This window comes from Platalea leucorodia (assembly GCF_965183815.1).
Source record: "Platalea leucorodia genome assembly, contig: HAP1_HAP1_SCAFFOLD_190, whole genome shotgun sequence".
Lineage (NCBI taxonomy): Eukaryota > Metazoa > Chordata > Aves > Pelecaniformes > Threskiornithidae > Platalea > Platalea leucorodia.
Window position 1 is genome coordinate 134,628 of NW_028121365.1, and position 25,272 is coordinate 159,899.

Below are 25,272 nucleotides of genomic sequence, written 5' to 3' on the forward strand. Positions count from 1 at the left end.
CAAGACTCTTACATTTTCAGTCATAAAAATGAGGATTTCTATCCCTAAATAGGATACCCACCGGTTGTAATGGTGGAAAATAAAAACCACAAACAAAATTATTATAAAGACTTGCTAACCCTCTTTTCTGCAGCTGTCACAAACCAGCTCCCATGTAGCCACTGCAGCAGAGCAAAGCTGACTCCTCAGCAGCACATGAGCAGAGGTCCTGCTCGGTACACCACACTCAGCCAGCGCAGACCAGAGAAAGGAAATGCACTTCACTTGGAGGGTATTGCGATGAAAAATGGAGTGGTTTTGCTCAGAGGATTCTATCCTGATTTTAACCTGTCCTTTCATTTTTTGAGTAGTGCCCCCATGTCAAGAAACAGCAAATGTCCAACAGCAGCTCCGTCACCCAGTTCCTCCTCCTGGCCTTCGCGGACACACGGGAGCTGCAGCTCTTGCACTTCTGGCTCTTCCTGGGCATCTACCTGGCTGCCCTCCTGGGCAATGGCCTCATCATCACTGCCATAGCCTGTGACCACCGCCTCCACACCCCCATGTACTTCTTCCTCCTCAACCTCTCCCTCCTTGACCTGGGATCCATCTCCACCACTGTCCCCAAAACCATGGCCAATTCCCTCTGGGACACCAGGGCCATCTCCTATGCAGGATGTGCTGCCCAGCTCTTTCTCTTTGCCTTGTTGGTAGAAGCAGAGTATTGTCTTCTCACCATCATAGCCTATGACCACTACATTGCCATCTGCAAACCCCTGCACTACGGGACCCTCCTGGGCAGCAGAGCTTGTGTCCACATGGCAGCAGCTGCCTGGGGCAGTGCTTTTCTCAGTGCTCTCCTGCACACTGCCAATACATTTTCCATACCCATCTGCCAAGGCAATGCTGTGGACCAGTTCTTCTGTGAACCTCCGCAGATCCTCAAGCTCTCCTGCTCAGATGCCTACCTCAGGGAAGCCAGGCTCCTTATTTTAAGTTCTTTGTTAGCCTTTGGGTGATTTGTTTTCATTGTGCTGTCCTATGTGCAGATCTTCAGGGCCGTGCTGAGGATCCCCTCTGAGCAGGGACAGCACAAAGCCTTTTCCACGTGCCTCCCTCACCTGGCCGTGGTCTCCCTGTTTATCAGCACTGCCATGTTTGCCTACCTGAAGCCCCCTTCCATCTCCTCCTCATCCCTGGATCTGGTGGTGGCAGTTCTGTACTCGGTGGTGCCTCCAGCAGTGAACCCCCTCATCTACAGCGTGAGAAACAAGGAAATGAAGGATGCAGTGTGGAAACTATTCGATTACAAGCTACTTCATATTAAGAAGGTGCCCATTGTCCCACTCGGGCTCCCACAGTATCACAGGAATAGCCTGGACTAACTTTTCTTCATATGTGTCTTTATTTTTCCTTTGTGGGATATTTGGGGGGTTGTTTTTTTGTTTATGCCTGTGATAATATTATTCTTGGCCTCCTACCTGCCTTTTCCTGACCCAAAGTCCTCATGTACATATGGATCCAGGCTCCCCATTTAGATAAACTCAATAAAGAAACCAGTAGAAAATTATTTGTCTCAGCTCGCATCTCTTCACATCTCCTCTGGAGCTGGGGAAACAGCCCCAGCCTGCAGGAGGGCTTCAGGGTGTAAATGCCCAGCTTCCTCACGGAGGAGCAGCCCTGGTGGACACTATCCCTCTACTGCGTGTGAGTTGGGGCTGCTGCTTTCCTGGAGCCATGGCCAAGGACAGCAGCAGGACATTGCCTTTTCAGTGCTGGTCTCTCCTCAATTCCACGCTGTTCTGCTGTGCCCTTTTATTTGTGCTGCCCCTAAGGTCTCGTGCAACTTGTGACAGTCCTGTTATCTGTACGGTGGCATCCCTGTGGCTGAGGGCAGGAGCAGGTCACATGAACCACTCTATCAGAGCTGGTCTCCATGCAAGCACCATCATAACCAAAGGGGCTCCTCAGGACAGGGCCAGAAGGCTGGAGGCCTCTTCCAAAGCTGGTGTCAGGAATACACCCAAGAAGGTTCTCCCTCAGAAGGACTTTTGCTCTTCTGGGCTTCTGATGGATTCAGGGTGACAATCTCAGAGTCCCACGGTGATGTGTTAGGGACCAAGGCGTGGATGAAGACCTCCCTTCTTGGTTGCATATGTCCACTGAAAGATCAACCGGTCTTTGACTTATCTGCCTGGTGCTGTCCCACCTGCAGTGGGGCTGATGGCAGATGCCATCCTGAAGAGGAACTGAGAGCTGCCAGGAGAGCTCAGGGGATCTCCAGGGACAGTGTGTGAGCCTGGGTGGGCGGTGAGTGGCACCTCATAAAATGAGTGACCATCCAAGGAGGAGTGTCCTGGAGGAAAAGGTGAACGTGAGGAGCCCACAGGCTAAGGGCCCTGCAATGGCAGGAGAGGCTGTGAGGAGACAGCAGGCAAAGGGCCATAAGACTGGAGAGTGTTTCAGGGCAACCTCTTGGAAACCCCATGGGCTGGATCCAGTGCAGCCATCCCCTGCCCTGTGTGCCATTAGAGACACCCCATGGTCCTGCCCAGCCCTGTCCTTGGCTCCTGAGCAATCAGGGATGATGGAAACGGGCTCAGCAGCAGTGATCCTGCTCCAGCTGGATCTGCTTCTGACCCTGACCACTATGGCCAGTGCAGGGTCACTCCATGGCCCCAGGGCACCACAGCCCGCTCCCTCTGCAGAGCAGCAATGCCAGCTTGGGGCCTTGCAGGAACCAGGAATGTCTGGCCAGGCCAGCACAGACATGCTGACCTGGGGAAAGGCTCTCTGGAGAGCAGGGATGACCGTGGAGAAGAGCAAGGGAGCATTTCTATGGCTGCAGGGGGGAATCCATGAGAAAGAGAAACCTCTTTCTGCAGGCACCCACTCGGGGCAGGCTGCTCTGTCCCCTGGCCCAGACTCCTGTGCTGGCATGGGGAAAGGGGTGACAATGATGGGGCAGAGTCAGTCTGTGGTGGGCATCTCCTGGACCAGAGACCATGCTTCCTGCCGTTTCCCTAACCTCCATTTCCTCATGCCATGGTGAGCCTCCAGCCCTGGGGCTGATGGGCAGGCCGAGACTCCTCCCTGCCCAAGAGGAGCTGCTGTGCCCTTCAGAGGGGCTGGGGCTGTGGGGTGAGTGCCCAGAGCTCTGCAGCACCCTGTGGCGGTGTCGTGGTTTAACCCCAGCCAGCAACTAAGCACCACACAGCCGCTCACTCACTCCCCCGCAGTGGGATGGGGGAGAGAATCAGAAGAGTAAAAGTGAGAAAACTCATGGGTTGAGATAAAGACCGTTTAATAGGTAAAGCCAAAGCCGCGCACACAAGCAAAGCAAAGCAAGGAATTCATTCACTACCTCCCATCGTCAGGCAGGTGTTCAGCCATTCCCAGGAAACCAGGGCTCCATCATGCGTAACCGTTACTTGGGAAACCGAAGCAGTCCGGTCAAGGGATTGAGCGCATCTGTCACACTCTGCCCCACTGTCAGCCCACAGGCACCACCTCAGTCCCTCTGCGCTGGGTGTTGGGTGTCTCCACGGGCCCTCCCCTGAGCCCATGCAGGGACCCCAGTGCATCCCACATCCTGGCTGCACAATCCCAGGGAACCCTGGTGAGGCCCCACTTGGAGCGTAGGTTATGATTGTTGTGGTGGGCTGACCTCAGCCAGACCCACCCTGCTTTTCACTCACTGCCCTCTCCTAGAGGATGGAGAGAAGGAAGGAGAAAAGTCTCATGGATCAAGAGAATGACACCTTAATAAGAAAAGAAAAAGCTATGTGTGCAAGCAAAGCAAAAAGAGGAATTCATGCACCAGTTCCTGGGGGCAGGCAGATGTTTAGGCACTTACTGGGGAGCAGACTCTCAGCACACACAACACTGGCTTGGGAAGACAAACACCATAACAATGAACAGCACCCCTTCCTCCTGCTTTTGCCAAGGTTTTATCGCTGAGCACAACATCCTTTGGTATGGAACAGCCCTTGGGTCAGTTCAGGTCTGCTGTCCTGGCTGTCTTCACTCCCATTTTCTTGCCCCCCCACCGCACAAGCCTACTGTCTTCTGTGGGGGGTGTTTGAGAAAGAAAGCCTTGATGCTCTGCGAGCAGTGTTCAGCAATAGCCAGAACCCTGGAGTGGTATCAATGGCCAAGGGTGTATCCGGAGTGAGGAATAGATTCTCTTGCGTGATCTCCATGAGCTCAGTCGGTAGAGCATGGGACTCTAAATCCCAGGGTCATGTGTTCGTGCCCCACGTTGGGTGCCAAAAAGGACTGTCGTCGTTTAACCCCAGTTAGGAACTAAGCACCACACAGCTGCTCACTCGCTCCCCCCCAATGGGATGAGGGAGAGAATCAGAAGAGGAAAAGGGAGAAAACTGATGGGTTGAGATAAGAACAGTTTAATAATTGAAGTACAATAAAACAGAACAGTTTAATAGGTAAAGCAAAAGCCGCGCGCACAAGCAGAGCAAAGCAAGGAATTCATTCACTGCTTCCCATGGGCAGGCAGGTGTTCAGCCATCCCCAGGAAAGCAGGGCTCCATCACGCGCAATGGTTACTTGGGAAGACAAACGCCATCACACCGAACGGGACATTAACGGGACCCCTTCCTTCTTCTTCTTCCCCCAGCTTATATACTGAGCATGATGTCATATGGTATGGAATAGCCCTTTGGCCAGTCTGGGTCAGCTGTCCTGGCTGTGCCCCCTCCCAGCTTCTTGCACCTGGCGGAGCATGGGAAGCTGAAAAGTCCTTGACCAGTGTGAGCACTACTTAGCAACTACTTGTCAACAACTTAACACTACTTAGCAGGAACCAAAACATCAGTGTGTTGTTCTCATCATGGTTCTCATGCTAAACCCAAACCACAGCACTATACCAGCTACTAAGAAGAAAATTAACTCTATCCCAGCTGAAACCAGGACAACATCGCTTTGTACCCTGTCCCCCTTCTGTTCCTCCTACTTGACACAGCCTCCCCCACATCCTGGAACCTACCCAGCCCTATGCGCACCCCATGTAAGATTTCGCAGACATCCCTGCTCCGGGGTCTGCTAGGGTCTGGACAAGGAGAGAGGTCGAGCAGGGCTGGCCATTCCCCCAGGGCAGGCCCTGAGCCCGGCAGGAGGAGGCAAAAATGGCCGTGCAGTCAAACTCACCCATAAACCTGTGCAGAGTAGAGAGTGCTGGAAGTGGCCAAATAGGGAGGCTCACTCCAGTAACTGAAAGCTCCCTCCAGTCCCATTCCCTAACACATCGCCCCATGCCCTCCTCCCCTCAGCCCATGGAGAACACCAGCACAGCAGCACGGCCTCGTGGGGGACAACTTCCTCAGCCTGTTCCTGACCTCAGCTTTGGAAGAAGAGCCCGACCTCCAGACACCGGCACTGAGGAAATCCCCTTTTATTACAGAGATGTGACATGGGAGGCCAGCTGTGCCATTGGGCAAGACACATGTGCAAAGACCTTTGTGTCAGACACACTGGGTTCGTGCCTCTGGAGAAGTGGAGTGCATGTAGACATTCCTAGAGAAACAGAATTATCACAGATAAAATGCCCTAAGCACAGGAGATTCCCCAGATACATTGGAAATCACTTGTGAAGAGACATGGGATGCTTATTGCTGCTGAAAAACTACGGATTGAATGAGCTTCTTCAGTGCGCCTTTGAGCTCCTGGTTCCTCATGCTGTAGATGAGGGGGTTCACTGCTGGAGGCACCACTGAGTAGAAAATAGCCACCACCAGATCCAAGGATGGGGAGGAGATGGAGGGGGGCTTCAGGTAGGCAAACATTCCAGTGCTGATAAACAGGGTGACCACAGTCAGGTGAGGGAGGCACGTGGAAAAGGCTTTGTGCCGTCCCTGCTCAGAAGGGATCCTCAGCACAGCCCTGAAGATCTGCACATAGGACACCACAATGAAAACAAAACACACAAATTCCACAAAGACACTAACCACAAGAAGCCCAGCCTCCCTGAGGTAGGAATGTGAGCAGGAGAGCTTGAGGATGTGGGGGATTTCACAGAAGAACTGGTCCACAGCATTGCCTTGGCAGATGGGGAGTGAAAATGTATTGGCAGTGTGCAGCACAGCATCGAGAAAAGCATAGCCCCAGGCAGCTGCTGCCATGTGGACACAAGCTCTGCTGCCCAGGAGGGTCCCATAATGCAGGGGTTTGCAGATGGCCACGTAGCGGTCATAGGCCATGATGGTGAGAATATAATACTCTGCTTCTACCAAGAAGGCAAACAGAAAGATCTGGACAGCGCATCCTGTGTAGGAGATGGCCCTGGTGTTCCAGAGGGAATTGGCCATGGATTTGGGGACAGTGGTGGAGATGGAGCCCAGGTCAAGTAAAGAAAGGTTGAGGAGGAAGAAGTACATGGGGGTGTGGAGGCAGTGGTCGCAGGCTACGGTGGTGATGATGAGGCCATTGCCCAGGAGGGCAGCCAGGTAGATGCCCAGGAAGAGCCAGAAGTGCAAGAGCTGCAGCTCCCGTGTGTCTGCGAATGCCAGGAGAAGGAAGTCAGTGATGGAGCTGTTATTGGACATCTGCTGTCTCTGCACATGGGGATCTGTTCAAGGAGGTAGAAGAAGGGAGAAGTTAGGGCAGACTGCTTTCAGAAAAATCTACTGACTTTCTTATAGAAACCCCTCGAACTGCTTTTCACTTTTAGAAAGAGCTTTGGTGAGCTCTGGTTAGTGGTGGCTGAGGGTGCCCCAGGGAGCAGGAGGCTCTGCTGGGGGCTCTGCAGGACTCAGTCCTGCCCTACAGCAACAGGTAAATAGGAACTCAGGGTGATCTCAGATTAAATCTACTTGTGAAACAAAGAGGTTTTCAGCATTGTGGCTCCCAAGTCACCTGACTGCAGAGCAGAGCTGTGGGGAGTTTGGGTTGTGCCTTCTGTTGTAGTTGCCCCAGCACAGCTGAGGAGTGGTTTGAATGCAGCAATGCCTGGCATTTCTGCTGCACTGCAAGGGAAACCTTGTGGGTGCTGAGATTGGGCACAGGGACTGTCCCTTAGTGCAGAGTGAGGACAGCCGCTCTGTCCATCAGCCCTGCTCTCAGCTGCCCATGTCTCTGCTGCCTTGAGCTTTTCTTAGCCACGACCCCTTTCTCTGTCCCCACATCTCCTCCATCTCCATGCTCACAGACCTGATCCCACCTGCTGTGTGCTCAGCTCTGCCCTGCAGGCACCTCCTGGCAGCAGGGCACTGCCCGGGGGCATCTCTGTGTGGGCAGGGGCTAAGCAACAGCTCAGACAAGTCCTGACGAGAACTGGGGTCTCATTGCCTTCTCCAGAGCAGAGAAATAAATTCCCATCTCCCACTGCCCACCCAGCCAACCAAGAGTGGAAAAACTCAAATCACAGATTTCTTCCTTTTCAGGCAATCCCCTGCCTTGACATCCCTCTTTAGAATGACCCTCTGCAAATGTCCGCTGGGTGATGTAGAAGTCTGAGCAGCCCTGACCCACGCTGCACCCTCTGGGCAGCAGAGGGATCCTGCCCTGCTTCCACCCACAGGTTCTCCCCACAGCTTTGAAGGGCGCTCCCTGGGTGGGCTGAGTGCTGACCCTGGCAGACAGCAGAGTCCCTGCCCCAGCCTAAAGCCTCCTGGGGCGTGGTGAGCCTGCTCTGAAGAACAACCCTGGGCACCCACAGGTGCACACCGATCTTCAAAATCCCAGAAGGGAGCCATCATGCCCTATCCTTCTGACAGCGCACAGGGAAGTCCTCTTCTGCAGCACGTCCTTCTCCTCTACATTAGAGAAACTCTGAGAATTCTCCTGAAAATCCCACAGGCTGTGGGATGTAGCAGCCTTTGGATATCCCTCCAGGAACACCAGCTACATTGTCCTGCAGCCAGAGACTTACCATGTAGGGGGATGTGAAGATCTGTCCCATGCAGTGAGCTCTCAGCATCCTCCCACTCCACACTACCTTACAGTCTCTCTGCCTCACTCTTCTCCTCTCAGCACTTGCAGGCAGTGCCCTCAGCCCTGCTGCGCTTTGCAGAGGAGCTGCTCCTGGGCAGAGCTGTCTCTCTGCAGCGCTGCCCACTTGCCATCAGCTCCCTCCATCCCAGAAGCCCAGCCCAGCTCAGCAGCAGAGGCCCAGCCCAAGGCACCACTTTCTCTGCCCCTCTGGGCTCCCTCCAGGTGTCCCTGGGGCTCCAGGGGAACCTGCTGGGAAACAGGCTGAACTCATCACTGATGTTCCCTCCCTCAGCTGCAGAGAGACACTTCCAGCACTGTCATTTCTCATATTAGGAAAAGACTTTGGCATGAGAAACCCCTTTTTTGGTCCCATCATTAGGCAGGACAGCCAGGAAGGTGACAAGGAAAGATCTAATTTCTTCAAGCCTGGGACTTATCCTCAGTTCAATGAAATAGGCACCTGGGGCTAGGAAGACATGCAGCTCTGTTTTGCCCACGCCATGTCTCTGCTTTTGCACCCACGGGGTCTTGGATGCTTTGTACCAGGGTTCATTATGGCGAGTCAGAGCTTGCCTGGTTGCACAGCTGCAGTGCTTCAGCCCATATGTGCAGCAGTGCCCTCAGCCAGGGGCACAGGCAGGCAGAGCTGGAGCTGTTCCTGAGCAGACAGAGCTGTGACATGATGGCAGAGCTCAGGACAGCTGCTCTTCAAGGACAGCATCCTCCAAGCTCCGCAAGGGTCCAGATGGAAACTGAGTCTAAACTTGAAAGGCAACTGAAGGGCACCATAAGGAGTGTTTGCTGCTTCAGGAACAGTTACAGGAAAAACAAAGATCCTTTGTGGCCACTGCTGAATTTAGCAAGAGCAGGTGTAGATAGATGTGAGATTCTCAGTGTCCTCTTTGCCTCAGCCTTCCCCAGCAAGGTCTCCCAGGCCTCTGTGACTCAGGGCAGGACTCTGGAGGAGGTCAACCAGCAGTGCATGGGGATCAAGTCAGGGATGACTTGAGCAAATTCCATCCTTCCCAGTGCATGGGACAGGAGGGGCAGCATCGCAGGGAGCTGAGTGAGCAGGCCAATGGCACAGCCAGGCCACTCTCCATCATATTTCCAAGGTCATGGAGACTGGGGGAACCCCCTGACAATGGGGAAAGTGCAAATGTTGCACACGCCTTTCAAAATGCCCAAAGGATGTGCAGAGGAGCAAATGGCTGTGCCCCAGATCATGTTCACCTGGATCCCATTTCTGGGTGTCTGAAAGAGAAGGGGACTGGATCTACCTAGGGGAGCTTGTCTCTCCCCATCCTCTTTGCTTTCTCTGCTGAAAGGACAGGATTGCTGGACCCAGGGTGAGCAGTGGTTGTCTTTTAACCTGGAAGTCAGTGAACTTTTCAACATTACCCCTCCACAATATTCTTGTGCCCAAGTTAGGATTTTCTGGTCTGCCTCGGTGGATGAGTAGATGGGTAAATAACCAGATGGATGGTCAGGCTCAGAGGGAGGTGGTGAATGCGTGGCACTCTGCCTGGAGGCATCTAGCTAGTAGGGTCCTGCAGGGGGCTGTGCTGCCACCTGCCCTGTTTAACGGGCTTTTAATGACCTGGAGGAGATGAGAGAGTGCTTTTTCATAACATTTGTAGAAGACATCACGTTGAGGAGAGCAGATACTGCACTGGAGGGCAGGGTGGCCATCCCAAAGAACAAAGACAAGCTGGAGTGATGGGCCAATAGGAACCTCAGGATAGGCAGTAAGTTGCGCCCTTGAGGTCAACTAAGCCCATGACACAACATAGGCCAGGGACTGCCCAGGTGGGCAGCAGCTCTGTGGAAAGCCTTTGGTGGTCCTTGGGTCCCATTAGGCAAAAGAGGAGCAATCAGGAAAGAGGGCCAACAGCATCCTGGACTGTATGAACCGGAGCACAGCCAGTCTGCTCAGCACTTTTGACACCATATCTGGAATATTTTCCTAGGTTTTGACATGCCACAATGCCAGAGAGACCTCAACATACTGGAACCAGTTCAGTGGAGGGCCACCAAGGTCAGTAGGATAGGAGAACTTTTATTGTAAGAAGAGGCTTAGAGAGCTGGGCTTGTTCAGACAGGAGTAGAGAAGATCTTGTGAGAAACATGTAGCAGCATTGCAGGGTTCTCAGGAAGATGGAGTCAGGCTCATGTCCATGACACAAGGACAAGAGGCCATGGGCTGAAACAAGAGAGGGTCAGGCTAGATATAGAGAGAAACTTTCTCAGCATAAGGATAGTCAAGCAGTGAAAGCTGTTTCCCAGGGAGCGTGCACTGGGATCCTTGAATGTGATCAAGATGTGTTTGGATAAAGGCCTGAGTACTCTGTCTGACCCTGCTTGGAGCAGGGGGTTGGTCCAGACACCTCCCGAGGTCCCTTCCAGCCTGAATGATGCTGTCCTTCCTTCCCTTTCATGGTTTCCAATTAGAGAGAGAGCGTTCAGGTTCTCCCTGACCCCAGAAGTCGTTCACATCAGGTTGAGGGCTGCTTCACAGGTGTCCCCAAACAGTCATGACCACATCCTTTGCTTCCCTTTTCCTTTGCCCAAAGCCAACTTCTTCTCTTTTACTGTCTTTATACCCTCCAAAAATAAGAGCCTACAGTGTTAATCCTTTCAGATTCAGTTGCTCAAGGAATGTCAGCATCCATGTAGAGAGTCCAGAAATGACCTGAGCATTGAAGCCATCATTGCGGAAAGAAAGACGAGGCATTTGACTGGTCTCTGAGCCCTGGAATCTGTATGCCATGCCTCCTGAGATTCCTGGCAACACCTAAAATTTAAGTTCAGAGAAATGTGAGTCCTCTTTAAGTGTCCAGGAGAAAGGGACAAGAGAGCATGGTACAGTTTCCCAAATGCCATGACAGTGCCCAAAGCATCATTCCTTTGGATGTTTCTGTGATTTCCCTAAAAACAGCAGGATCTTTTTTTTTTTTTTTTTTTAAAAAAGCAGGAAGATTATAAAAAGCACGAGGAAGATCCAAAATGCTCAAGGCCTCTTCTGAAGAGTGAGTGGCCCTGAGCAGCAGTGATGGGCCTTGTGTCTGGGAAAGAGGGTTGGGAGAAGTCAGGGAGAAACAAGCTGATGGCTGATGGTGTTAGCAAATCCTTAAAACCATGTCTGAAGCCAGCAATGGAAAGCAGTGGATGTCTGATGGTGGAGGAGGAGGAAGAAGATTGTCCTGGGAAGATGGCAGGAAGGAAGGCCCCTCCTGTGCAAATCAGGGATGATACAGGCATTTCCATCGCATGTGCATGGCTCAGCCTGACAGACGGGGAACGCCCACTGCTTGGGGTGTCTGTGCTCAGTCGTGCCCCATGAGCTGACCTGGCTCTCCTCCCCTCCTTCACTCCTCACACTTGGGTGGGTGTCAGGAAACCTCCCTGAGCCTGGGGGATGCACAGCCCTCCTGGGGTGAGGTCCCACCACTGCGGGAGAAGAGGGACGGTTGGTGAGACACATGGGCATGCAGGGAGGCAGCAGTGCAGGTGCAGCAGTGAGTGCATTGAAGGCAGGAAGAAGACTTGACATGTCGGGGGCTGTCATGCTGAAGTGAAATACGTTGAGTCTTGATTTGGAGGCAGCAGAAGCAGGAGGATGTGCAGTTGAGTGCTGGGCTGTGGAGCTAAACAGGATTCTAGCATGTCTGGGCCTTGGAAGTCTTGGGTGAGAAAGCAGCACTAGCAAGGCTTTGGAAGAAACGGGATGGGTTGTGGGGAACTCAGAGGCATGGGCAAATGCCCAGAGACACAGAGCTTGGTGCTGGAAGCAAGGAAGCAGGCACAGGCACAGGCACAGGTCAGTGTAGCTGTGGTGGGGATGGCCAAGGGCCTTGGTGGGGCTTTGACACCCCAACAGAACAGGGACCCTTGTCCACTCAGCTATGGCTTCTGTCTCTTCCACTGAGACCCACGAGAGGACATGAGGTCCTTACAGCTCCAGCACCTTGTTGCCTCCTCCTCGCCCACCCTCCATAGCGCCTGGCAGGTGTCCTACCACTGACCTGCGCCTGCCATCACACACTCCCACATCACAATGCCCCCAGGAAGAGCCCAGAGCATCACAAGAGGGAAAGGATCCCCCACTGCAGGGGATGGGGGTCAGGGCTTGGCCATCCTGCTTGGTGAAGCACATCAAGGGCTTTCACAGTGTGAAAACATCTCACATTGAAATGTCCTCCTGTCCCAAGCGCCTCTGACTCCCTGCTTCACCAGCCCCCAGGGACAGGAACCTTGTCTGCTCATTCCCTGCATGGTCTCTTCAGTGATGGCCTTCAGCAGGGCCTGCTAACACCCTCCCAAACCTTCAGCTGTGCTGCTTTTACTGCTCTGGAGGCTTGCTCAGTCTTTCAGGAGCTGCAGTTCAGGAACTCGGCACCAGAGGGCTCATTGCCACACAAAGCACTTGAAGGAGCAGAGCCTGGGCATAACTTTCCTTTAGTCGTCAGTTCTTATGTGGCTTCCTAGAGACATTTCAGGAGTGTGGTCAAAGTGAGAAGATGTCAAAGCAAAGAGGCATTGTGAATAAAATGCTTGATTTTGAAAAGCCAGTTCTGCATTAATCCTAACATATTTGGGTTACAGGAATGTAATCAAGTAGAGCCTGCACCATTGAGACCCATGGGGATGGACCGGCACAAGGCACCCCCATCAGGGGGAATCCCCATCTGCTAGGCTGAGGCATACATTCAAGATGCAAACCTCTGCAGTGCCCACTTGTTCCAGGCCTCCAGGCAGAGTGTCACTCATTCTGCATGGCCCTCTAAGCCTCTGTCAGCTCATTTTGCTTTTGCTACCCAGCCCTGCAACTCTCAAGCCTATGGGAGCTTTGGCATCAGCATCCTCCTTACATACAAGGGTAAGGCTTCTAAATAGCAAATCTATGAAGCCAGATGTTTTTTGTGAACTCACATGTGGGATATCTGAAAAGCCAAGGACATGTAGTGAGCAACCCAGACTCAGACTATGTGGACTTAATCTGCATTTAACACAAGAGGAATTCAAGGATGCTGCGAAGGTCGACTGCGGTTTGGAAGACATGAAACAAGCAGATTAAGAGGAAGAAACTATTGGCTTGCAATGTTGAAAACAAGATATGGGAGAAGCGGGCGGTGCGTGTGAACTATTGTTGTGAATGAATCAGAATATCTCTAGTAGCGCATGAACAGCATATCACCAAACATAGTTAACCAATTAATGATAAGTTTATGCATGATTAGGAAGGCAAGAAACTATATTAACTAAGCTGTCTATGTAATAAACGGACATTTTGCTTGATCATATTGATCGTATGCTGTGTCCGTGACTTCCGCGTCAGCAGCACAGACGGCTGTTGCCCTGGGTGGCAGAGGAGGCTCCTCTCCATTGACCCATCCTGGAGTGGGCCAGAGTGTGGGAGCAGCACCTGCAGCAAGAGCCTCCTTCTGCCCCATTGCCCTGCAGAGACCTTGAAGAGGCAGTGCTCTGCAGTGCAGCCCTGTGCCAGGATCAGGCCCCAGCAGAGAGGCAGTCCCAACTTGCCCCATCTCAGAAGGATTCAAGTGCCGTTTGCTGCAGAGGGTCCCTGGGCACCCAGGGGAATACAGGACTTGTCATAGGCACATCACGGGAGGAGAGTGCCTCTCCTGCTGGCAGGTGTCAAGGGGATGTAGCTCAGTGGCAGAGCACCTGCTTCGCATGTGGGAGGTCCTGGGTTCAACCCCCAGCATCTCCAGGGGTACTTTTGCCCTGACTCCCCAGCCTCAGGCAGGTGCAGGCTGGAGCTTGGGCACTGGTCCTCTCCAGGCCCTGTGGGCCTGCCCTGCCCACCCAGGGCTTGCCTGTGGGGTGAGGAGGGCTGTGGGAGGGCTGTGTGTGCTGGCTCTGCTGAGCCCCCTCTTGGAGGAGAAGCAGGCAGCTGTGCTGGACCTGAGCTCAGGTCACTGCCCTGCACCACAGACCCACCCCACCGCCCAGGGACAATGCTTGGCAGTGGAGTGTGGGGGGACCTCAGGGAGGGGAGAGGTGTCAGCAGCACACTAGGAATCGTTTCTGGCTGCACTGAGAGATGTGGTGTGAGGGTGCTGGTCCAGCCCTTTGGGACCAGGGCCACACTGCCCTGGTGGCTTTCCAGGGATAAGGGTCTGAGATTGTCCTGTCTCCAGGTGGAGATCCCATACCGCATAGGGAAGCGCTCCTCTGTGCCTGCAGGTAGGGCTGTCTGAGTTGGACGAGCCTGGGCAGGGCTGTGGGACTCCCAGCTTTGACATTTCTTATCCTGACCCTGTCTCCAAGTGCTTCTGCTTCCACCATCAGCACTGGCTTAAGCAGAGCCTCAGCTCAGGGCATGTGGAGCTCCTGAGGTCAGATACAGCCCACAGACACGGGGCTGGTGCCCACCTCTTGTTCCTGGGGTGTTTGGTGTCTCTGTCGATGCTGCGCTGGTGGGATCAGGGAGGCACAGGCCTGTCCACAGCCGTGCACAGGCGGGAAAGGGCAGATGGTGCCTTGGCTGCTCCGCCAGCTAAAACACCCACAACCAAAATGGAGTGTGAGACATGGCCTTTCACTGCAGGGTGCTCAGCCCCCAGGAACAGTGAGCCCAAACTAAGAGAAATAAGGCTGCCCTCCTGTGGGCTTTCCACAGCCATGCTCTGCCCAGCGTGGGGCAGCAGTGCTGAGAGTTGGGGGTCTCACTGTGACCCCCCTCAGGTAGGTCCTCAGGAGCTGCAGGAGCAAGCACAGATCTGGGGCCCAGTGACAATCCTGCTTTGCTGCAGAGAACAGACCCAGCCCACAGGGACAGGCTGTTCAGGTCCCAAAATGCCAGGGCTGGAGCTTATCCCAGTGGGAGTTTTCCAGGGGATGGAGGCTGTGCTTGCAGTGCCCATCTTATGTCACCCATTACCGTGGGAGTCTCGCCCTGGGAACGCTACTCTCCTGTGGCAGCTGCCAGCAGGAAGGCTCCAGGGTATGGAGCAGAGGGATGTGTGAGCCTGGGCTTCCTCCAGATCTCCCCAGGGTCCTCCCAGGGGTGGAGGAACTCCCAGCAGGGAATGGGGCAATGCTGAAGTGGGAGAGGACGTTGGTGACAGCCGCCTCCTGTCCTCTTCTCCTCTAGGGCCAGATCCTGCTGTTGGCAGCAGTACTGAGCTGCAGCAACTCCCCACAGGGAGCCAACACACCTTCCAGCCTGCAGCAGAGGAGCCTTTCAGGGAAGAGCTGGAGGGGTGTGGACACCCACCAGTGGGAGCAGGGAAGGCAGTCTAGGCTCCGGGTCCTGCCCAAGTGTCAAACTCTTCTCCCCGCCTGTCTCCTGTGTAAGAGGTTTTTCTGCCCATGGGCGCAGGGGCTGGTGAAAGCCCCAGCCAAGGGAGAGGGACCCTGGCTCAGCTCCCAGCAGCACCTGTTTTAGGGGAGGGACACAAAATCTCCTCTGCCATGGAAACGTGCCCACATGAGCATCCTCCTAGATGGGTCCTTCTCCAGGCCAGGGGCCAGACCACGGCTTTTGGCTGCAGCACACGTCTCGTGGGGATCCTTTCTCCATCCCCCGGCCCTCCAACAGCGCTGAGGGAAAGATGCCCCCATCCCCCCTGCTCCCATCCCTCCTGTACCTGCACACAAGTACTGCCCCGACACAAATCCAAACTGACACCCCTGGCGAAGCAGCAGGAGGGCAGGGGTGGGGGCTGGAGGGGAGCAGGAGGAGGGGGTCCCAGGGCTGCCGTGGGGCCTTACAGCCCCTGCTCAGGAAGAAGGCAGCTCTGTGCCTGTGACAAGAGTGCTCGGGGTCTGTGAGGGCCCAAGAGAGCAGAAAGAGCCCATGGAGACTGGGGTCCTGGCAGAGCACGAGGAGAGGGAATTCCAGCCCCGTGTGTCCCAGAAAGTGGCTCTGCACCCTGTGCTGGGGCAGTGTGGAGCACAGCTGCCTCCTAACCTTTGTGGGAGGTAATCCACGGGCCAGGATCCCCGCTGGGGCTGGCTGGGGTGTTCAGAGCACTGCGGCCACCTTAGGGCTCACTTCTGTGGGGCAACAACCCAGGGCTTACCCTGACATGGCAGCTCTGTCATGGCCTCTGCACTGTGGGGCCAGTGTGGCCCAGGCAGGGCCTGGGGGAAAGAGCAGCTGGAAACCCCCGGGTGAGGAAATGGGTGCTCCCACCGGGGTGCATCACAGCACCTATCAGAGAGCCATTTTGACTAGAAACTGCCTGTGGCCAGCAGGATGGAAATGGCTCTGTCAGCAGGATTATTCCCCAGGCACCAGGGGCTCTCGGAGCCCCACAGCCTGACCCCGAGCCTGCTGTCCCTGAGACGCGACCCTTCCCTACCACTGTGCCTTTGTTCTCTGCTCCCCCTGATCAGCCTCAGGGAGATGACCCGACACCCGGGCAGGCAAGCAGCAGCTCTGGGTCAAAGCCCCCAGAGACTTTTAATAGGAACCAATATGGATGCACAGTGTAAAAATGGGAATAAAAAACAGAGGAAACTCCCAGCCATTTCTGCTGCCCGTGGTAAAGGGAGATGGTTCCCTGGTGCTCACAGCTCTCCCAGCTGCACAGGCCTCTCCTCCCTCCTGCCTGCACCCAGCTGCACAGCAGGGATGGGCTCTCCGGGCCTGGGGCTCAGGGACTGTTGGGTACCAAGCTCCGCTGTCACAGCCTTTGAGTCCTCACGGGGATGTGCCAGAGACACCTCTTCAGCATCATCATAGCCCATGCTCCCCAGGGACACGGACGAGGTGTCTCCTTCAGCTCCAAGGACCCCAGCGTTCCTCCGGGAGCACAGGCTGCTCCCTGCAAGCAGCAAGGCAGGACATTGCAGTTCACCCCATGGGGTCTGTACATCACCTTCCTCCCCACTCTTCACCACATTCAGCTCCTTCTCCCACCCCCAGTCCCTCCAAGGACAACTCCTGGGTCAGGTTCCCCCTTCCCAGGAGGTCTGGGTGTCAATACGGTAGCAACTTGGGTGGCACCAGGGATCGCACCCCAGGAACCGGCAGCGCTATCTTTCCCTCTCACCTCCGAGTGCATCCCTGGGCCCCGCTCCCTCCGCTGGTGCCCTGGGCATTTCCCAAGCTCCCTGCCCAGGGGCAGCATCATCCCCAGGGTCAGAAACCTCCCTGGCATCATCATAGCCATCCACTGGGTCACCTCCGGGCAGGACAAGAACATCTGAAAGGAGAGGGCAGCTGGTGACAGTGAGAAGATACGTCCCCCAGAGCAGAGGATGGGAGGATGAACAGGGACACAGGGCTGACACACTGGTGTTGGCAGCACCACAGGAGACCCCCATGTCCTCCCCATCTGTGATGGTGACACTCAGTGACACCTCTGTCCACCACATGGCTGCAGGGAGATCAGCCCCTTCCTGCCTCCATTACCTGGTGCTGATCCCACACCATCCTCCTCCTCCTCGCTGTCCCCAGGGGAGGGCTGCAGCTGGGTCAGGGACTCCTCTGAATAGGAGCCTGGCGAGATGCACAGCGGGTGTTAGGGAGCAAGCCCCACGGACCTGTCTCATGGTCAGCGCTGCTGGGGAAGGGGGACCCACAGAGCTGGGGCTGCATGGGGAGGAGGGCTGGGAGTCACCCTGCTCCCCCAGGACAAACACTGTCTCAAAGGTGCTCCCAGAGCTGCCCAAGCGCAGCCCCTTCCCTCACTCCTCGGGTGTCACGTGGGGTGCAGGGGCAGGAAGAGAGGGGCTGTCCAGCTGGGATGGGCAAAGCTGGTTGGGAGGTAGGTCCTCTCCTGGGCCCAGGACCTGGATGCTCTTCCCACAGACCACACGGCCCCAGCGCTGCAGGGACCATGGTCTGGGAGGCTTCAGGGGATCAGCCCTGTGTTGGGGCCAGGGGAAAGAGTCCTGTAGATGGGCCTGCAGGGAGGACCCACACCCACCTGAGTGACCAAACCTTGCCTGCTTCTCCCACACCGGGCTGTAACCAACCTCCTCATACACGGCCTCGGGGAAGAGCTCCTGAGCCCTCCTGGAGCCTGGGGACAGAGGAAAGGCTGGCACAGGGACAGGCAGAGGGGCGATGGGACCCCACTGTGCGCCCCCAAACCTGTTCCTTTGGCCAGCCCAGGACTGGTCCGACAGCACAGCCCCACTGCGCTGTCCAGGCACGGCCGCCACATCCCCAGTGAGGGCAACATTGCTGTGGAGATTATCTGGGGCAGCGTCACCCTCGCATCATCCTTTCGGAGACAGCGCTCATGCCCCTCTGGCCCCTGCGTCATTCCCCCCTTGTCCGACCTTGGAGCAGCTCCCATGTTTCCTCGCCACCTGGAGCTGCCCCTTATCTGCCCCATGGGCCTATAGCAGGGCCCCTGCCCTGCCGGGGGATGGGTGAGGATGGGCAGGGCTGGGCAGAGGGACAGCTTGGGGACCTGACACCATGGAGATGGACTCTACTGCCCCATGCTCCTCCTGCCAACTCCCTTGCCCCAGAGCCCCCTCCAGCACTACCCAGAGCACTGCCAGCCTTGGCCATCCCCACTCTGCTATTTCTCTCCTCGCCCCATCACTAGCTCCCCTTGCCTCTGGGCTGTCTCCACCCCTTGCTGCTGGTGCCCCATGGCCAGGCAGTCAATGGGGTGGTGCATGGGACAGGTGGCAGCACACAGTCTCATCCCCCCAGCTCTGCCTGTGCCCCTCAGTGACACCCCGCAGCACCCCACAGCCCTTCCAGGAGGCATGGTCCCTGGGACTGCTATGGAAGGACCCACCTCTGTGCCCAGCCCTGGTGCTTAGCACTTGCCCAGCCAGGAGGGCTAGGAGCAGGCAGAGAAGGGCCCCCAGGATGATGCAGATGATGACGGGCACTGAGACTCTCCCGCTGCTGGTCAAACGACCTTGGGTAGGATCTGCATGGGCAAGAACATGGAAGGGGCAACACCAGGCCTGGGAGAGGTGGGGGCAGCACCAGTCCTGACTCCCATCACTCAAGGCAGCAGAGGGTGGAGGACCCCAGGGCTGAGTAATGGGGAAGCTTCCACCCTGCTGAGGAAATTACAGCCCTCCCCAACTCTCCCACCACCACCCCAGTGCCTCCTCCTGGGAGCTTCACACCCCAGCAAGGAGCCCCTTCCATCCAGCTGTGTGTTACTAGCCTGGTGCTGGAGATACCCAGCCTCGGGCGGGAGGACAAGTTACCTGCTCGGGGTGGGGATGCTGCTGTCCTGGTTGGAGCTGCAGAGGAGGAAAAGGAGAGCTGGGCTGAGAGGATGGGTGTGCGGGTACTGGGGAGCCTCCTTCCCAACACACCCTGGGTGTGTCTGGAGATGTCCCTGACACATCCCACCCAAACTGCCCCTCCAGTAGTGCTAGAAAGGGAGGCTGGGACAGGGCCCACGGCCTCTGCTCTGGGCGGCAGGCAGGGTGGCACAGGCAGCCCAGGGGACAGCCCTGGGGCTGCAGGGCCCCACAGGCAGTGGCCTGAGGACACCCAGCTCCACTGAGGCTGCTCCCCACCTGGCGCCAGGCTCCTGCACTCTGCAGGAATGGTCTCGCTCTTGGGAGGTCAGGGGCCATGCCAGGACCAAGTGGGTGAACGGCCTTCTCTAGCTCCCTGCCAACACCTGAACAAGAGGTCCCCGTCCTGCCGCTCACCTGAGCAGCGCACAGCAGCGTCTTCCTTATGCCGGCAAGCACCGCCATCCCTGGGCCGGGCCCAGCAGTCCTGCAGGGACAGCTCCGTCCCCCGGCACTCCACCTGCTCCAGCCAGATGGGGCCTTGCCCCATCCCAAATACAGCCCCATTCAGGGCAGACACCGCAGGGCCACAGCCCAGCTGCCTGCACACCACCTCGGCATCCTGCATGTCCCAGGAATCGTCGCACACCGTCCCCCAGGAGCCACGGTGCCAGACCTCCACTCTGCCCGAGCACCCGTCCTCGCCTCCCACGGCACGAATCTTCTCCCTGTCTGGAGAAGGCAAAGACCTCCCATGGCACCCAGACAGCAGGCAGAGCCCTGCCAGACAAGAAGGGTACACAGAGGAGCAGCTCAATACCTGTGCAGCTCGTGGAGTTGGGGCACGGGGCCAACGGGGCCAGGGACATTCCTGGGCGTCGCTCTGAAGAAAGAAACCCTGTAGTGAAGGGGGCTGGTTCAGGGGATCATGCAGAACACAGCAAGGCTGAGCTCTACTTGTGCCTCCCTGTACCATCTTGGTCATGGCAGCATCTGAATCATTCAGGGGACACGCGCAGATCTAGGGGGACCCTGACTGCTCAGCCCCTAAAGGTCCCTGGTTCACAGAGCAGCAGTCATGTGTCTATGGAGGGAAGACTCTTCTGAACCCCATCTGGTCTCTTCTGAGACCTCACCTGGAGATGCCTCTGCCTTCCCCAGGCGCTGCTGGCAACCTGGGTGGCAACTGCTGCTGGACGTGTGTGGCTGGGGTCACATTTGTGCCACCGGCAGGAGTAGGGTCTGACATGGGAAGGAAAGCCCCTCCAAGCTCTTTCTCTGCCTTTGGCTGTGTCCAGTGGGGAGCAGGAGCTGGGGTGACACTGGTGCCTGAGTGGCTCAGAGTTACCATTGCAGGTGATGTGGATCTCATCTCGCAGGTCTTCACATGACTGCGCGTCCCAGGGAGTGGAGGGACACTGCCAGAAGGAGCTGGTTTTCTCCCCACACTGCACGTTATCCAGCCACGCAGGGCCAGACAGCTTGCCATAGGGCAGGCGTGTTTCCAGGGATCCTCCATCCCCGCAGCCCAGCTCCTTGCATGCCAGCGACACCGTGTCGAGAGTCATCGAGTTGGAGAAAATGCTCCCCCACGTCCCGTTGTAGAAAACCTGCAGGCGCCCAGAGCAGCCATCGCTGTTCTCCAGCCTCAGGGCCACGAACTCTGGAAGGAAAGGCACCAAGGGGAACAGGCTGGTCTGGGGCTGTGGGAGAGGGGACGCCTCTGCACCCCCCAGGCCCTCAGCCAGGCAGGGGCATGGCCAGCACATCCGTCTTGCACCCAGGGGCAGAGAGAAGTCCCTGATGCACTGACATCCCTGCCCTTCCCGCTAACACTGGGGAACAACTGAGCTCCCCAGGGCCCCCCAGTGGGACTGAGGGTGCCCGTGCATGGGTGTCTGCAGCATGGGCTCAGGCAGGAGTTCAGAGGCAGCCAGGGACAGCCTTTGCTGTGCCAGGCTCTCCCCACGTCCCGGCCTCCCCAGGAACCAAGGTCCCACCACAGACCTGAGCAGATGACTCCTGCGTCCTCTTTGTGCCCACAGTCATGCTGCCCCCAGGGCCTGGCAGGGCAGTCCCAGAGAGCAGCTTCATCCCCGGAGCAGTTCACGCCATCCAGCCAGATCTGCCCAGAGCCTTCCCCAAACCGAGCAGAGCCAGTCGCCTCCACTGCCCCTCCACAGCCCAGCTGGTGGCAAACGACGGCAGCATCAGACAGGTCCCAGCCATCGTCGCAGATGGTCCCCCAGCTGCCCTGGTAGTAGATCTCCACTCTCCCCGCGCAGTGCCCAGCTCCATTCACCAGCCGGACCTGCCGGCTCCCTGCAGTGGGGAGAAACCCCAGTTGCTGTCAAGGGCTGGCTGCCCACCCACCTCATCATCTGGGGGGCCTGTGCAGTGCTGCTCACCCCAGCAAATGACTCCCACGTCCTCCACAACCCCTGCTGCCAGTGCACTCTCGGGCAGGGAGGTGTTGCATTGGGTCAGGTTGGTCTCATGCCCTGCGCACTGGACCCCTCGCAGCCCTACGGGGCCTGTCCCTCTCTGAGGCTTTGGGGGGTTGTAGGCTGTCTCCGCCTGTCCGCACTGCAGCTGCTGGCACACCATGTTGGCCTCCCGCACGTCCCACTGGTCATCCAGGACTCTGCCCCATGTCGCTGAAAGATCTCCACTCGCCCGTCGCACCGGCTCCCTCCACCCACCAGCCGCAGGGATGCAAAGCCAGCTGAGCCTGGGGAGAGCAGAGATGCTACAGCCACTGGAGGCACCGGGGAACATGGCACCCTTCAGGGAGGAGGGCAAGGGGGAATTCTCTGACCACACAGGACAAGATTGAGGCTTGTGCTGATGAGAAGCAAGGGCAGAGCCCAGGCCCGCTCTGCAGCTCACACCCAGGTCTGCTGCTGCTGGGGGCACCCAGCCAGCTCCTGCCTGGGTGGTGGGAGGAGGCTCTGCAGGGCTCTCTGTGGGGATGGGATGTGGTTGTCTGCAGCTAGAGGGATGGAGCAGAGCCCTGCAGCCCTGTCCCGGGCTCATCCCACAGCAGAAAAACACAGGAGCTCAGGCCTGCCAGTGGTGCCAGGGCCTAAGCCGCTGCCCTGGGGGCAGATGCCTGCCTCCGTTCAGTCCCCTCCTCTCCCACAGCAGAGCAGTCAGTTTGAGCAGGCAAAGCCCTCCAGAAGGCTCCTGGGGAAGCAAGGGTTTCTCCAGGGAGAAATTCAGCCTGGTACTGCCATGGGACCCCTGCTTTGGGTGGCCGTGTTGCACACAAAGGGCAAATGGAGTTAATGCAGCATTTTCCCAGCACTCACCTGAGCAAATGACAGCGGCGTTGTTCCCATGGGAGCACGGTGAGGCCCCCAGGGTGATCACTGGGCACTGTCCCAGGTGGGCTTCAGTCCCATCACAGTGGAATGAATGTCTCCAGACAGGGCCAGTCTCTCTCCCAAAACGCTCTCCTCCAGGAATGGACTCAGCAAACCCGCAGCTGAGTTGACGACAGAGAATGTGGGCATCCGAGAGATCCCAGTGGGAGGCACAGAGGGGCCGCCAGGTCCCCAGCACCTGGACCTCCACCCTCCCTGCACACGCCGTGCTGCCGTTCACCAGCCTGAACCCCGTGTACTCTGGGGACAGAGAAGGAGGACTGAGGGTGGATTGGTGCTCTTGTACCCCCAGTAGCTGGTGCAGAAGCCAGAGGGACAGCATGCCTTTCTTCTCCTTCTGCACTATTTTCATGCTGCAGCCAACCCATCATCCCTCCTGTCCTCACGCCCAGCCCATCATGGTCCTTGCTCTGATCCCTTACCCCTGGCACAGCTCAGGTGTTCAACACCCCACCCTGAGTCCTTACGTGTACAGGTGACAATAGCGCTGTTCGCATGGGTGCAAGGCTGGTCCCTGGGAGACCCCCTGGGGCAGGAGGCGAGGCGGGATTCATTCCCCACACACTGCAGCTCTCCATCCCACATGAGACTCATCCCTTCTCCAAAGTGAGCGGCCCCAGCCACAGGCAGGGCCACACCGCACTGCAACTCCCTGCAGACCACGTCAGCAGCTTTGGGACCAAAATGGGAGTCACAGACAGTTTTCCACTGGTGCCCGTCATGGATCTCCACACGTCCTGAGCAGCGGCTCTTCCCTTCCACCAGCCGGACAATTCCTGGGGAAAAAAAAAAAACAATCAACCAACCAACTGAGAGGGCTCTGGCAATTCCCACAACACCTCCAAGCAAGCTGTGACCAAATGGCCCATTGCATATCCCAGCGGAAGCTGTTGGGGGAGTGTTGGTGACACAAACATATCCAGGCCCCACTCCACCCCTTCTCTACACCATCACGGCTCTAGAGGGTACGTGTCTGTCACAGCACCAGGCACCGCTCAGACAATCTGCTGCTGCACAAGGCATCCTGTGCTGCCCGGCATGGTCCCCCCAGCACTGCAGTGGTGCGAGCAGTTTGGGTCTGGGAGAACTGGCCCACATGACAATGACTGCTGCAGCCTGCTCAGCCCCTGCAGAGCTTGGGACCAGGCAGGACCATCACCTTGATGCAGCCAGAAATGCACCCCTCTCCCAGGGAAGTTCTGGGGTGTTGGGAGGTTCCTGTGAGGGGCAGATGTCACAGAACACAGCAATGGTGCGGCTGTTACCATGGCTGGTGCCTGTCCAGACCCCTCCAATGCCTGCTTGGAGGGGGTGTCCTCAGCCAGGCACACAGTGCTCTGCCCAGAGGTGAACAGGTCCCAGGCCAACGGCCAGGCAGAGGGACAGGAGACCCGCATGCCCCCCTGGGCTCATGCTGGCTCAGAGGGTAACAGCAGGCACACATGAGAGTCAGTAAATGATGCCAAAGCCTCTGTTTCATGGGGCAGTGTGGGGAACCATGGGCAGGCAGGAGAGGCTGGGCAGCAGGTCAGCGCTGCCTGCATGGGGCCGTGCCCCTGTGGGGCTGTCACAGCCCCAGGCACCTCCCAGTAGGAGCCTGTGCATGCCGTGATGCAGAAGGGAGCAGCCAGAGTCAAGCAGCTGCCAAGCTCCTAAGCCTCGCAGTGCTGGACCACACAGCCAAGCCCTGGGGACAGGCAGCGAAGGGCTGTGTGCCACCCTGCTCCTCTCCCAGGGCCCAGCACTCATGCTCTCCAAAAAGCCCTTTTGATTCAGTTGAGGTACTCATGCCTGTCGAGGGGAATGACCTGGGGGACCAGCCATCTCATGCCGTTCCTCCAAGGTGTGGAGTGCCAAGCAAGTCCCCCCTGGTTTCTCCAGCACAGGGACCCTCAGCATTGTTGGCTGAGAAATGGCAGAATGGGTGGAGACCAGTGGAGATCAGTGGACACCCCGGGGCAGGGATGGAGGATTCATCTGCAGCCCAAGACACTGACTGAAGAGGGCCTGAGACACGGTGGCAGGGTCAGTTCACCCTGCCGTAGGCTCCCTCTGGGCTTTTCCCAGGGCCTGGGAACACCAGCAATGACAATCCCAGCTTGGCAGTGCAATCGGCCCCATTGGGCAATGCTCTAGTGCCCACTTGTTGCTCCCTGAGGGCACACCCAAGGTCCCTTCCCCCATCCCAACCTCAAGGGTGTGGAACAGGATGTTCTCTTACCTGAACACATCACTCCAGCGTCCTCAGCATGAACACAGTCATGTTCACCCCATCCTCCATGTGGGCAGTCAGAGAGGGCGGATTCGGTGCCATTACAGCCAACATCATCTATCCAAATGGGGCCAGATTATGGCCCAAAGTGTCCATACTGAGGAGCTCCAACAGCAGACCCACAGTCCAGCTGCTTGCAAACCACTGACGCATCGTTCATGCTCCAGTAGTCATCACACACAGTGCCCCACTGGCCCCCATGTTTCACCTCCACTCTCCCAGCACAGTGCCTGCCACCATTCACCAGCCTCACCTCCGCAGCACCTTCAAACACAAACATGGGACCAGTCAGGCACAGCACCAAGCCCCAGCACTGCAGGTCTGGGGGAAGCCCCTGCCCAGGCCATGTCAGAGGTGCCAGGGTGGGAGCCCTCTCCCCTCCAGGCTGTCCCCAGGGCAGTGTGGGGGTCCCTTCTATTCTCATGGGCTGCGCAAGGCTGGCTGTGGGCAGTTCTGGCCCTGCTGGGTCATTCGCCTTCCCACCGC

At 57.0% G+C, this 25,272-nt stretch overlaps 1 protein-coding gene and 2 pseudogenes across 3 annotated transcripts; 1 reads left to right on the forward strand and 2 right to left on the reverse strand.

The window, feature by feature from the left end:
- Positions 1-374: 374 nt before the first annotated feature.
- On the forward strand, positions 375-1,364 carry LOC309603744 (olfactory receptor 14A16-like; annotated as a pseudogene). Its single transcript has one exon. The product of its transcript is annotated as an olfactory receptor 14A16-like (transcript).
- A 4,239-nt stretch (positions 1,365-5,603) lies between these two features.
- On the reverse strand, positions 5,604-6,539 carry LOC309603739 (olfactory receptor 14A16-like; the record flags this gene model as incomplete). Its single annotated transcript, XM_082338663.1, has 1 exon — positions 5,604-6,539. One exon carries the CDS (start codon positions 6,537-6,539, stop codon positions 5,604-5,606), a length of 936 nt encoding a protein of 311 aa, XP_082194789.1.
- Positions 6,540-12,384: 5,845 nt separating this feature from the next.
- Positions 12,385-25,066, reverse strand: LOC309603745 (scavenger receptor cysteine-rich domain-containing protein SCART1-like; annotated as a pseudogene). Its single transcript has 5 exons — positions 24,736-25,066; positions 22,447-22,754; positions 21,537-21,836; positions 21,136-21,450; positions 12,385-12,410 (listed from the first exon to the last, which is right to left on the reverse strand). The product of its transcript is annotated as a scavenger receptor cysteine-rich domain-containing protein SCART1-like (transcript).
- Between the last annotated feature and the right edge of the window lie 206 nt (positions 25,067-25,272).